We start from the raw sequence: 14,395 nt of genomic DNA, 5'->3' as shown, positions 1-14,395 counted from the left end.
TCGATGTCAGCTTTCAGTATCGGAAATGAAAAAGTGGTATCGTGTCATCTCTGATTGTATTAAACATGTAAGTATGAACTTCTAGTGTGTGTGTGTGTGTGTGTGTGTGAAAAACTAAGAATAGGATCAGGTTTTAGTTGCTAAGAGGCAACAGTGAACAGTTAGAAGAGCCTGTGTTCAGTTTCAAGAAATGAAGCAAAATGGATACACAGTTATTTGTAATGTACGTCTCATCTCATCTCATTATCTGTAGCCGCTTTATCCTGTTCTACAGGGTCGCAGGCAAGCTGGAGCCTATCCCAGCTGACAAGTCGCCAGGTCATCACAGGGCTGACACATAGACACAGACAACCATTCACACTCACATTCACACCTACGGTCAATTTAGAGTCACCAGTTAACCTAACCTGCATGTCTTTGGACTGTGGGGGAAACCGGAGCACCCGGAGGAAACCCACGCGGACACGGGGAGAACATGCAAACTCCACACAGAAAGGCCCTCGCCGGCCACGGGGCTCGAACCCGGACCTTCTTGCTGTGAGGCGACAGCGCTAACCACTACGCCACCGTGCCGCCCTGTAATGTATGCCATTCTTGGAAAATAATTATCATTCCATTCACAAAAATATTCGTTTTTGATGACATAAGAAATAAATCCGCAGGACTACCGTGAATCAGAACGCATTCAAGCATAAAGAGAGAAACGGCCAGGCGCTGGGTTTGGAGTCGTCTCGTCATTGAGCGTATTGTTCAGAGTGGGTCAGAACACGGCACGCAACCTTTCTGTCAATGTAATCAGATCTAGGAATTTTCCTTTACCTTTATCTTTTACGCGAGCCCATTAACACGAACCCTTTTTTCATGCAAAAATGTTCACACAGGATTCTGCGTGGCTGTTGATTGCTTATCAAGCACTATTCAGAAAGCTGGGCCTTCACACAACAAGAGGGAAAAAAAAAAGGCCAGATCTGCAAAGATTCAATCACATGGCTGGCTGGGAACGACTGACATAATGTGCATGTGTGTGAGGTGTGAGTGTAAGTGTGTGTATGTGCGTGCCTTGGAAAATCACACGTTGGGGTGACAGACATGACACAGTGGCTTTGAAATGCAGCATTGTTTTAGGTTGTGGCCACTGAAGGGGCAACTGTCGCTTAACACCATCTACGGTGAAAAAAAAAAAAACAACCCTGCTGTTTTACGTTCTTGTTGGGAAAAACCCGAACTCATTGCAGCGTTTTCATGGACAATCACATATTATATGAGATAATATTCAGGAAATAAAAATGTGGCTAAAAGTGTGTGCCTTTGTCTTTGTGGTTCTGTTTTAGTCACCGGAAGGTTATGAGTTCAGATCTCATGATTGCTGCGGTTGGGTAAAATTGCTTGGAATTAAGCCGTAATGTACGACGGAGCATTAGGGCCATTCATGAAGGAGAAGATATTTTTTGATATGACGAGATTAAAGTCAACATGTCGACATTAAACTCGAAATTCCGAGAATAAAGTTGAAATTGGATGTCGACTTTAATCTTGATGGGTCGACTTTAAACTCGACATGTCGACAGGAGCATGAGGGCCATTCATGAAGGAGAAGATATTGCGCTTTGCAAGAATGCGGCCACTTCCTCTAAGTCGGTGTAGTTTTTCCTCCTAAAAAGACGGAGTTTTTGGCACAATCTTTTCAGCGTCCTAATACTTATTACCACACCGTGGTTCTGCGCTAAAACAGCGAGTATTTCTTTGTTGCTTAATCCAATACCAAAGTATAATTTCACCAAATTGTCCACGGGTGGCATGTTGAGTACTTGGTCTGATTCAGTGTGGAGCAGTGCTCTCTCTGCATGCAAAACTCAGAAAAAAAAATAAACTTTTTTTCTCGACATTTAACGTATTTGTCGAGATTAAAGTCGACTTGACATCAACTTTATAAACATTTCCAAGTTTAAAGTCGACCCATCAAGATTAAAGTCGACATCCAATTTCAACTTTATTCTCGGAATTTCGAGTTTAATGTCGACATGTTGACTTTAATCTCGTCATATCAAAAAATATCTTCTCCTTCATGAATGGCCCTAATGCTCCGTCGTAGTAATGTGATACTGTTTAAAAAATAAAAAAAATAATATAAAACAACAAGAACAAAAAAAAAAAAATGCACACTGATTTTCACCAGGATTCATCTATTACTGTTTTTTTTTAAGTATACTTTAGTGTTCAATAACATTTATTAATAAGTATTAATAACGAACACTATTATTTGGGGTTTTTTTTAGACTAAATGTTCCTTATTCACATCATTTTTTCTTCATCTTTCTTCCTGCCATGTTGAGTTTTTTTCCCCTCGATCTATCATAAAGAGATTTAATGAAAGTTGCTCAGCTGAACCTGTGTCTGTTACTGCGTCATACTTTTCTCCGTAATCTTGACCTGATCTACACCACTTCCTATTAGATCACAGTGGAGGTTGAACCAAGTTCAGCCATTTTTCTCCATACTGTTTTTTTCTTATTGTGAACACTTAAACAATAAAAACTTTCAGCAGCTCTGACTGTTACATAAAGTACTTCAGTGTTCATTTTATACTTTAACATTTACAGTACAGGAGAAACATAAAAAAAAATGCTAGTGATGCAATAAGATCACCGAATTACAGTTAAAAATACAACGACACGTCAAGGAGTTGAACTCTGAGCACTTCGGTGAGCTTAAAGCTAGACTGCCTTTCAGATTTTTCAAGTGTAGGTCATAAAAAGATTTTTCCCCGAAACGTACTGTAATTATTTTTGTTTAGTGGACCAAAACCTACTGAATTCGAATCACAGACTTCCAATTTTATTAGCTTTTTTTTTAAATAGAACAATTAATTAATTTAAGGCCATGTGGCCCTAAATTCTCTGCTATTTTTTCCTGCTTCACCATGACCCAATACAAGATACTACATCATGCATCATGTAGTGGGTTTTCCCTGTTCACGCAACGCATTGTGAGATACAAATTTGAAACAGGAGAGAAAAATGGAGGACGTGAGTGTGCGAATGAAACGTGAAAGACCGACTACAGTAACGGAAAGCGAGAAGAAAAGATGTTATGTTATATACGAAGGAAAGGAAACGCAGGACCAAACTAATAAATACCTCGGTGTGATCAGCTGTTCGTTTAGCGACAGGATGATTTTCACATTATTTGCTCGGGAATCTGCTCAAATTAAATAACTTCCCAGCCACGAAACAGAATGGCCTGATGTTTTGTGAGATATTACAGAAATAAACATATATCACAATGACCACATTTCAGAGGGAACTAAATTTCACCGATTTTATGAAATCGAAAGGCCGTCTAGCTTTAAAGGTGACATATTATACCCCTTTTTCCACAAGTTGACACAGGTCCCTGAGGCCTTAATGAAATGTCTGTGACATGCTTTGGTCCAAAGGATAAAGCACTACAGCTCCCCTCTCACCCTGTCTAAACAGCCCTGACTGATCTGACGAAAGGCCTGTTCCTTTAAATGATAATGAGCCACTGCTCACCCCGCCCCCTTGTTCTACTGGCCAATCAGGCAGCACTTTCCTCATTATATTTATTCTGAAAGGCAGCTCTCAAGCAGTGAGCAGAGATTCTCAGATGAGGGGGTGGGGTCATTCTAATGAGCTTCACGTGTGACATATGCCCCTTTTCCACCAAAGCAGTTCCAGGGCTGGTTCGGGGCCAGTGCTTAGTTTGGAACCGGGTTTTCTGTTTCCACTGACAAAGAACTGGCTCTGGGGCCAGAAAAAACGGTTCCAGGCTAGCACCAACTCTCTGCTGGGCCAGAGCAAAGAACCGCTTACGTCAGCGGGGGGGGCGGGGCGGAGTTGTTAAGACCGACAACAATAACAACACCGCGAAAGATCGCCATTTTTAAGCGACGAGAAGCAGCAGCTGTACAAACGCGAAGTCATCCATTATTGTTGTTGTTGCTGCTGCTTCTTCCGTGTTGTTTTTGCTTCGATATTCGCGCCAAGGTTTATGCAAACGTAGCGACGTAACTGACGTATACAGCGACGTAATGACGTGGCTTCCCTTAGCACCGCGAGCTATGGAAAAGCAAACTGGTTCTCAGCTGGCTCGCAAGTTGAACGAGTTGTGAACCAGCACCAGCCCCGAACCAGCCCTGGAACTGATTTGGTGGAAAAGGGGTATGATAGAAGAGGAGTCGAATCTGAATGTCTTGTAGTTGTTGAGGTGCATGTTTTCTGAAGCAGGCAGCACAAAAGAAACTGACTTGGTGCATTATTTCAGTTTGTATGCTGGTAGGCTCCAGATACCCAAATATATTTTATGGACATGAGTGTTTTACTATAGCCTAGTAAACTAGACCCACCCGCCTAGCAGCCAAAAATATTTTTTGCCTAGCGAGTGGGTCTAGCCTCGCACCATATCAACAAAACACCCCGGGCATCAAATCGTGCCCGCCAATCACAACGCAAGGTTTTTGTTTGGATTCTTTGGGCGGGCTTTTGCAGGAGTGACGACAAAGCTGCGCGATGCTGGAGAAAGCACAACAGGAAAGATGGCTACGGCGAGTGAACAGCGCGTGTTTGACTCCGCTTTGGAATCAGTTTTAGAAGAATTAGACTTGGAGTTTTCGTTGAAACATGAGCAGGAAGAGGCTCTCCGCTCATTCCTTTTCAAGAAGGACGTTTTCACTGTTTTGCCAACCGGCTACGGCAAAAGTCTGATCTACCAGCTGGCTCCGCTCGTAGCCAAAAGGATGGGCTAGTTTGTGCAGTACGAAGAATTAATAAACAGCTTTGAAACATTACTTTTTGATTGTTTCTTATTTTCCCATTATTTTAAATTTAAGGGAAATTATTTCACCAAACACCACTAAATAAAAACTCTCAAACAGTTTAAGCAAACCCTTGAAAAACACTTGAAAAAAAAAGTGTATGTTAAGTATGTGGTACAGACTCCAAACTTGTGGTCATTATCTCCAAACTTCTTAATATCTAGAACCTGTTTATTAATTAATACGCATTTTGAAAAATTATTTATTTCAAGGCCTCCCCCACTGCTTTCTGTCGCTCTGACTACGTCACAGTCACTGTTGCGCTGATTGGTCAGAGCGTTGGCCTATACGCACAGAGACAGGTTGAAAGACAGCGGGTTGTTCCTCCCACACCCTTCGGAAATGTCTACGACCGAGGCCAGACTAAATATTCACATTCAGTCTGGCTTGCCAGGCTAGTTTTGCTAGGAAACACGTATATGTCTATATCTCTAAATACGTATATGTCTAAATCTCTATATGTCACTCGTGAGGAAATCGATGAATTGTTTTGATAAATTTGGGGACTTTTTGTTTGTGAATGTGTCGATATAATTAAAAGAAAATCACATGTTGGCTTGAAGATATGAAGTTTATCTTCTCGTGTTGAAAAACTCGCATTTTTCATGCGAAATACATCGCGGATCTGAGTGACATGTTTAAAGGGGAACTGAAGTCATTTTTAAACTTGCTTTATTTCTTAATTAACGTGCTATTCAATTACGGTTTCGGTTTTATTAACCTGAAATCATGACTCGTATTGGCATATTATATTACACTTATCGGCCTTTTCGGTTTTTACCCGTGTTGAATGTAGTTCGTTTGGTCCACGGCAGGCGTCGCTTATCCGCTTGATCTTCACGAGACTTGTGCGAGACTTCGAACGTGAAGTGTCAGCGCCGCCATTTTGAAAACTGTTTACACAGCGGCCAGATCACCATCTCATTCCAATTTAGATTAATTTCGAGACTTGCCAGCTTCATCAGTGATGGAGTGTCAGTCCTGCGTGATGTGGCGCGTGCACCCGAAGGCGCGCCTCGGGCTGCGAGCGCATCGAGTGGACTCCAGCATGCGCGCCGTGAACACGGCGCACCTGAGCTCAGTTAAGGAACTACGTGTTTGCCTATTTAAGGACTGTGCTGATGCATTTGTATTATGAAGTATTACGATACGCATTACCGAGCCTTTCTACCCGTTGTCTTGATTCCCTGTTTCTCGTCCTTGCTTAGCCTTTGATGTCCTGTTTGCGCCTCGACCGACCCTTTTGCCTGTATTCTCGTTTTTGATCTAGCCTGCCGTTCTGGATTGTTTGCCTGTGTATATTTTGTCTCACTGTATATATATTCTGCACTTTATTAAACTGTATACTTCTGCACATACATCCGCCTCCCTCGCGTACGTGACATGGAGATTATTCCATACGACTTCGAACCAACGTGGAGTAGAGAAGCGTTGGAAAGACGACAGGATAAGGACGAGTCCGTCGCGCTGGTATTTACGTCATTACTGTCGCACAATTAAAACGTGCCAGATCAGGCAGCTGCTGGGTTTTCAAAATAATAAATACATGCATGTATTTTTGTGATAAATACATTATTATACTGAGCGCATTTCCCACATAATCCTCACTAAGGTTTCGGACAGCGCTACAAAATGGCGTCCCCACTAATATAGTGCTCTATATAGTGAGTAGGGAGCGATTTCGGACACAGGGAAAACTTCCAGCTTGATTACGTCAGCATTCGAAAGAGGGCGCGCGCGTCTTTTGACAACGTTGGCAGATGTCGGTCGCTTTGATTTCCGCTATACGTTTTACTTCCGTCCTACGATGTCTCGCACAGGTCTCAGCGAATCTCGTTTACAGCCATTGCTTTGACGGACTGATATATTACAGAGCATATTTCAAACACTCATAACTTGCTATAGCAGCGACAAAATAGCGATCAAAAATGCATTCCGATATTTAATAAAATGAGAAATAGAATTTTGATCATAAAAAATTTGCCTTCAGTTCTCCTTTAAATAATATTGGCTGGCTTTTTTCATGGTCTATCAGATATATTCCATTCAGCTAGCATGATACTGAACGACTCGAAGACGAGTAGCTGAATGGAATATATCTGATATACCATGAAAAAACGCCAGCCAAATATTATTATTATTATTATTATTATCCATATACATTCCTTTCGGGTGTTGAACGCGTCTTTGTCTTTCAAAATTCTCTCAAAATCTTACGTATTTAACAAAGCAAAGCTGGCGGCCATGGTTGTTTACAAATTGTCCCAGTCGCCCGCTAGCGCGGAAGTTTTACGTCTCCGATGTGTGACGTCATGTTGTCTCGACAACCGTGCAATATCGCAAACCATATTCAACGCTCATTCTCCATTGGGAAGAGTGATGTAATACACGTAGGATAAGCGTTATGCTAACAATATTGCATGCTATCAAACCAAATGAATGAAACTCGCTAGTTTTAATTCCATTGAAAAAGTGTCCTGGATGTATAATATTTCACTCCCATGACGTCACTCCCAGTGTTTCCCTGCTGACTAGATGGCGAACCGGTTCAGAATTAAAATTATTTTCATTAACTTGCGTATGTATATGTTTTGTGGATGTGTCCATATAATATAAAGAACATTACACAGCAGCAAGAAGTTGTGAAGTTTATCTTCTCGTGTTGGGAATATTTTCACTCGTTCGCGTCGATGACTCATGAATACAAGTATGTTCACCACTCGAAGATAAACTTCATATCTTCACGCAACCGTATAATATCCTCTATATACATCCACAAGCACTGATAAAAGTGAATTTTTCATCTAGCATACTGTATATCCTCTTTAAACATCGAAAAACTGTCCAATAATATTTCTAAACAGCATGGCTTTTTACTTGAACGGTTCATTTCACCAGATTTACGATAAATACACCTGACTTGCATCTTTACATCTCGCCTGCGTTGTAGAAAACCGAATTTAAAAAAAAAAAACGTTTTTATTGGCTTGGTGCTACTTGCTCATACTGGCCTTATGCTTTAAACAACAAAATAACACGTAGCCAAAGACACAACTTGAAGTGACTTGTTTATTTTAGGGATTTCTGAACATCCCAGGAGACCACGGACGCTTGTACGTAAATACGAACGCTGCTTTAAAAATATCCTGAAAATGTCCTTAATGTCCACACGGTGCTATTGCTGGAGTGAAAATGGAGGATTATAATGCAGCAATCTAATCTGAGGCCTGAATTAAGGAGAGGCATTAGTGACTAATTCAAAAATAAATGAACGCCACAATGTTAGTCATGACACACATCTGTGTGTGTGTGTATATATAAATGTCTATGTAAATGCTGACAAATGTCTTGTGACTGGTCCAGTACCCTATAAGGTACTTAACTGTACCCTTTATATATGGCTTGGGAACATATATGTACTTTTTTGGCCCTAAAAAGTGACACACAGTTGGACCTGGAGGTCCAATAATGAGCCCTCGGGGTATAGATATTAGTGTAAGTTGTACCTTGGGGGACAGAAATGGACTCTGACTGTAAACTTCTTTCAAGTTGCATAACCAAGTCAGGCTACGAAGTTGACCTTGGTAACTTGTTTTAGTTCTTAATAATATAAATATTTTAAATATTTGTCTTATATGTATATATTTATTATAGGTCTAGATTTTGTCCAATTCTGTATTTTTTTTTTTTTTGGAAAATCATCTGTTTTGTAAAATAAAATGTTTTGTAAAAAAAAAAAAGGGTCTTTGTAAAGAAAAGAAGGGAAGCGGAGGAGGAAGAGAAGGAGGAGGAGAGTTTGTCTTCTTGTAAAGAAAAAAAAGCGAAAAATCTGTTTTGTATGAAATTTCCTATAGAAGCTTTGTTTTAGATATTTATATTTAGATATTTGTATTTACAAACCCACCTAGGGGGCGGCACGGTGGTGTAGTGGTTAGCGCTGTCGCCTCACAGCAAGAAGGTCCGGGTTCGAGCCCCGTGGCCGGCGAGGGCCTTTCTGTGCGGAGTTTGCATGTTCTCCCCGTGTCCGCGTGGGTTTCCTCCGGGTGCTCCGGTTTCCCCCACAGTCCAAAGACATGCAGGTTAGGTTAACTGGTGACTCTAAATTGACCGTAGGTGTGAATGGTTCTATGTGTCGGCCCTGTGATGACCTGGCGACTTGTCCAGGGTGTACCCCGCCTTTCGCCCGTAGTCAGCTGGGATAGGCTCCAGCTTGCCTGCGACCCTGTAGAACAGGATAAAGCGGCTAGAGATAATGAGATGAGATGAGAACCCACCTAGACTAGCTACTTAGCTATATGTGGGTGCGTAATTTATTGTAATTATTTAGCTAAAATTTGAATGAACTTAAACTTGGATGCTGTACCCCTATTTCCGACAGTTAGTCATCTCGGGTACAGTTTGTTCATTTTATTCGGAAATTCGCAGATAAGTTTTACTGAGCGTTGTGGAGAAACAGCTACAGTTCTTCTGGAGATTTTGCCACACTTGCTTCTTATGGGGGCAGCCTTTGGCTCAAAGGGTTGCCGGTTCGATTCCCGGGACCGACAGGAAAACTGTGAAGGGAGTTGAGTGCATGAACAGCACTTTCTCCCTCCCTCTGTATCATGGCTGAAGTGCACTTGAGCAAGGCGCCTAACCCCCTACTGCTCCCTGGGCGCTGTAGCACCACGGCCCACCGCTCTGGGTATGTGTGTGTTGCCCCTTTTCCACCAAAGCAGTTCCAGGGCTGGTTCGGGGCCAGTGCTTAGTTTGGAACCGGGTTTTCTGTTTCCACTGACAAAGAACTGGCTCTGGGGCCAGAAAAACCAGTTCCAGGCTAGCACCAACTCTCTGCTGGGCCAGAGGAAAGAACTGCATATGTCAGTGGGGGGGCGGAGTTGTTAAGACCAACAACAATAACAAGACCGTGAAAGGTCGCCATTTTTAAGCGATGCGAAGTCATCCATTGTTGTTGTTGTTGCCGCTGCTGCTGCTTCCGTGTTGTTCTTGCTTTGATATTCGCACCAAGGTTTATGCAAACGTAGCGCCGTAACTGACGTATACAGCGACGTAATGACGTGGCTCCGCTTAGCACCGCGAGCTATGGAAAAGCAAACTGGTTCTCAGCTGGCTCACAAGTTGAACGAGTTGTGAACCAGCACCAGCACCGGCCCCGAATCAGCCCTGGAACTGCTTTGGTGGAAAAGGGGTATCAGTGTGCTCAGTGCTCACTTGTGTGTGCATGCAGAGGAGGAATATTGCTGTGCTTGAGTGTACATGCAACAAATAAAAGCTTATTATTATTATTATTATTATTATTATTATTTGCAGCAAAATCCAACAGCCTTCATGATTTTTTTTGGGGGGGTCTGAAAAGTTGTTTGTTAGGTCATAGGTTTCTTTCTTTCCTAACATACAAACATTTTTTCTGTAACATTAATGTTATTTGTTGTTATTTTTAAACAATATGATCCCGTACAACAGCCTATAAAGATCTAAAGCTGACTCTGTAGGCCAATAAACATGTGCTACGCATTCATTTCAATTTACACACCACAAACTTTACAGCTGACTTTCTCCAAACTTGATGATGATTCAACATTTTCTCTCATTTCTTTGACCTGGCTGCACCAAATTTACACTTATTCTAAACTTATTTTAAAATATGTTCATACTGACTCAATAACGTGGAGCTCATCAAATAAACATCTACAACAGCATTGACATTTCATCTCATCTCATTATCTCTAGCCGCTTTATCCTTCTACAGGGTCGCAGGCAAGCTGGAGCCTATCCCAGCTGACTACGGGCGAAAGGCGGGGTACACCCTGGACAAGTCGCCAGGTCATCACAGGGCTGACACATAGACACAGACAACCATTCACACTCACATTCACACCTACGCTCAATTTAGAGTCACCAGTTAACCTAACCTGCATGTCTTTGGACTGTGGGGGAAACCGGAGCACCCGGAGGAAACCCACGCGGACACGGGGAGAACATGCAAACTCCACACAGAAAGGCCCTCGCCGGCCCCGGGGCTCGAACCCAGGACCTTCTTGCTGTGAGGCGACAGCGCTAACCACTACACCACCGTGCCGCCGCATTGACATTTTAAAAAAAAAAAAAAAAAATAGGATGCCAAAGACTCGTAGAGTATTGTATATAGGTCATATGCACTATGTAGGGCGCTGCGTAGGGTCCAAAAACCTCAAGCCATTACCCAAAATACAATAACGCAATGAGTCAAGAGAAAGCAAAAACAGTTTTAGAAGGACGCACTGATCCCAGTTTCTCACATTTGACCCGATGAAGGTCTGAATGTGGATTTGATTTTGTTTATCAGCTGGTAATTTAGCGTTTCATTAGGAATGTCGAACAGTTGATCCTCTCTGCTCACTTTTCAGTCGTCGGGTCGCGTGTTGATTCAGATCCGTTTGAAATGTCCGATACGTCACGGGTGAATCTGATGCTCAGTATTAGATGCGTCTTGACAATTTTGTCCTATTATTTATTTATTTAAAAATAAAACTGGGTGACTGCATGCACACACACACACACACACACACACAGAGGAGTGTAGGAATGCAGAAATGTTCAGTCCATATCAGGTATCACTCATTAAGAGACAAAAATAGTCACTGCGTTGGGATCGTCCATGTAAACAAATAAAAATATTCAATGTCACGACAATTTGATAAAATGAACACGATATGCAGATTTTGATTCAAAAACGTTTTCTTAAATCACTATAATTTGTATAATTTTTTTATAAATGATAAAACAAGGCCAGTCCTTGGTCAGTGTATCCAAATGACTTTGTGTGTGTGTGTGTGTGTGTGTACCTGCAGTGGCTCGGTAGGCATGTGCAGCAGGTGCGTGGGTCTCTCGGTGTGGTGCTGCTGCCCTCCGTTGCTCTCCTGCTCGTAGATCGCGTCTCGTTCTGACTGCGAGAGACTCAGAAAGCGCCGGATCATGGACAGGTTCTCCCACAGCGTGCGGTTCTCCGGGGACGGGTCCTCCTTCCAGCGCAGCAGCTCACACAGCCAACCCTGTGCGCGCGCGCACACACACACACACACACACAATTTTAACAGTTTATACAATATTTCCAAAAAAAAGAAGAAACCTTTATTTGTCACATGCACACTTCAAGCACAGTGAAATTCATCCTCTGCATTTAACCCATCTGAAGCAGTGAACACACACACACAGAGCAGTGAGCAGCCACACTACAGCGCCCGGGGAGCAGTCAGGGGTTCGGTACCTTGCTCAAGGGCACCTCAGCCCAAGGCCACCCCACATCAACCTAACTGCATATCTTTGGACTGTGGGGGAAACCGGAGCACCCGGAGGAAACCCACGCAGACAACATGCAAACTCCGCACAGAAAGGCCCTCGCCGGCCGCTGGGTTCGAACCCAGAACTTTCTTGCTATGAGGCGACCGTGCTAACCACTACACCACCGTGCCGCCCAAACAAGACTTATTCTGTATGAATGTGTGTGTGCGTGCGTGCGCTTGAAAGGTCTTCTCAGAAAGTATCTGAATATGTCCAAAGAATATGGAATAAATAGCATTTTTGGTGTTTTGAGAGTATAATTATATATTTATTTGCTGTTTTGCTTCCTGGTGCATTTATTTATTAAAAAACAACAACAATGCATAAAAACAAAGTATTAATTAACTTGTTTATCGAACCAATTGTGCAAATCAGAGACAGCTTGAGTACAGTATCATTCAATTAATTTTTTTTTTTTTTACATATTAAATTTATTGGTCATTCATTCATTCATTCATTCCCAGTTCATATTTCACATTTACAGTGATTATGGAGTCATAATATCAGGAATGCACTAAACAATCATATTTTTAAATCATGCTTTTCATCAATCATGTATTCATGCTAATCTTTAGCTCTAATTTATTTATTTGTTTGTTTGTTTATTCGCAGTTATTGCAATTGTTTATTATGCACATATTTTGATAATGACATATAAAACACAATTTTACACACGGACCATTTTTCTCGCTGCCCTGCACCTCTACAGATCAGCCGTCTTACACTGTGCATCAGTGTGCAAGCACACACACACACACACACGCACACAAACACACACACACGCACGCACGCACAAAAAAACCCCAAGGTGTTCCACTCCATCGCTGCACAGAAAGCAAGAGAAGGGGTGGAGAAGTAGGTAGGGGTGTGTGTATGTGTGTGTTGCACTGTGTCCTGGCAGCGTGACAAGAATGACGCCGTAATCTCCAGACCAGTGTGCGGCAGCACCTTTCATTTCCACAGGATTACCTAGCACTTGGCCACACACACACACACACACACACACACACACGTACATGCACACACTCAGAGGCTGGAGCCAGAGCCGGAGCCACACAGGCGCGCTGCATGGCTGAGATAACTCAGCATTTCTGTTGTCCGCGGCTCCAACTCCTCCCAAAGCCACATCAAACCCGAGAGAGCGAGAGACACACACAGAGAGAGAGAGAGAGAGACATAACGACTGTAAATCCCGCACTGTTTCTCTGCCACTTTTCTTAAATGCCACACACAAACACACACTGAGGTCTCTGCGTCGTTTCTGTCAACAACACACACACAATCAATCACCACCACTAAACCCCATCATAAAATACTGCTCCATGCAGTCGTGAAGCCGTGATCACAATGTCGCTCTATATCAAACCACACACACACACGGTTTAAAAAAAAAAGCAAACTGTGCCAATAATCTAACCAGCATATGTTGTTGCACATGTAGGAAACATGACGTGTGAAGCCCGGGGCCTCTTCAATCCGAGCGGATCTGCGGGGTTTATACACCCCAACGTGTGCTTGTGTTTGTCCAATTGCATTTCTTCCACTGCTTTACCAAACACAGAGGGCGTGAGAGGTGCCTGCGGCATGCGTTTGTCTTTTTTGCCGAAGAAAAACAGCAAACTACTCGACTTGTGCTTCAGATATCATCCATTCCACTTGTGTGGGTTTTTTTTTTCCTTTAGCATTCTGTTGTTTAAACCTTGCAACTTTTCAGTTGCGTTCTTATCACAATTTGCTTTGAAAAAACACATCAGGAAAATGTGCACCAAGAACCGCTAGGTGACGAGATTTAGCGTAATAAATGGATGAAGAAAGCATGCTGTTATTTAACATTGTGATAAAATGGACAACAGAAGCATATTTAAGCGTATTTAACAATTATGGAAGGAGTCTCCAGTGTCGACAGTTTCCGACGCTTTCCTGTTTCTTGGTATCGTGACAAGTTGAGGGATATTTTTTTTTGCCTTATTAACTTCAAGGGAGAGCAAACGAGAGGCTGGTGAGGGAACTGCTGTTCATAGCTGCATGAAGGAGATAACTTTTTACAGACATTCAACAACTTTAAACACAATTATTAATGCTTCAAAAGTATTACAAGCCATTACTATTACAATTTGTGGTTCAGAACTCTCTCTATATATAAAACAATGCATTCAGCTATAGAGTCATCGGAGGAGTGTCCTCTCTAGCTACAAGTAATGTTACACATATCCTTGATAACACTCGAGCTACAGATAATGG

General features: G+C 42.3%; 1 protein-coding gene across 8 annotated transcripts in view; it reads right to left on the bottom strand.

Annotated features, from left to right (window-relative positions):
* satb1b (SATB homeobox 1b) overlaps positions 1-14,395 on the bottom strand; it is an 88,317-nt gene that overhangs the window by 2,535 nt on the left and 71,387 nt on the right. For all 8 annotated transcript variants that reach the window (XM_060900356.1, XM_060900357.1, XM_060900359.1 and 5 more), the window contains one exon: positions 11,659-11,865. In XM_060900356.1, coding sequence (XP_060756339.1) covers positions 11,659-11,865 — 207 coding nt within the window. The remainder of the gene's footprint in view (positions 1-11,658; positions 11,866-14,395) is intronic.

The sequence above is a fragment of the Neoarius graeffei genome, chromosome 19 (assembly GCF_027579695.1).
Source record: "Neoarius graeffei isolate fNeoGra1 chromosome 19, fNeoGra1.pri, whole genome shotgun sequence".
Lineage (NCBI taxonomy): Eukaryota > Metazoa > Chordata > Actinopteri > Siluriformes > Ariidae > Neoarius > Neoarius graeffei.
The sequence above is the reverse complement of the archived record's forward strand: the minus strand, read 5'-3'. Positions and strand labels throughout refer to the sequence as shown.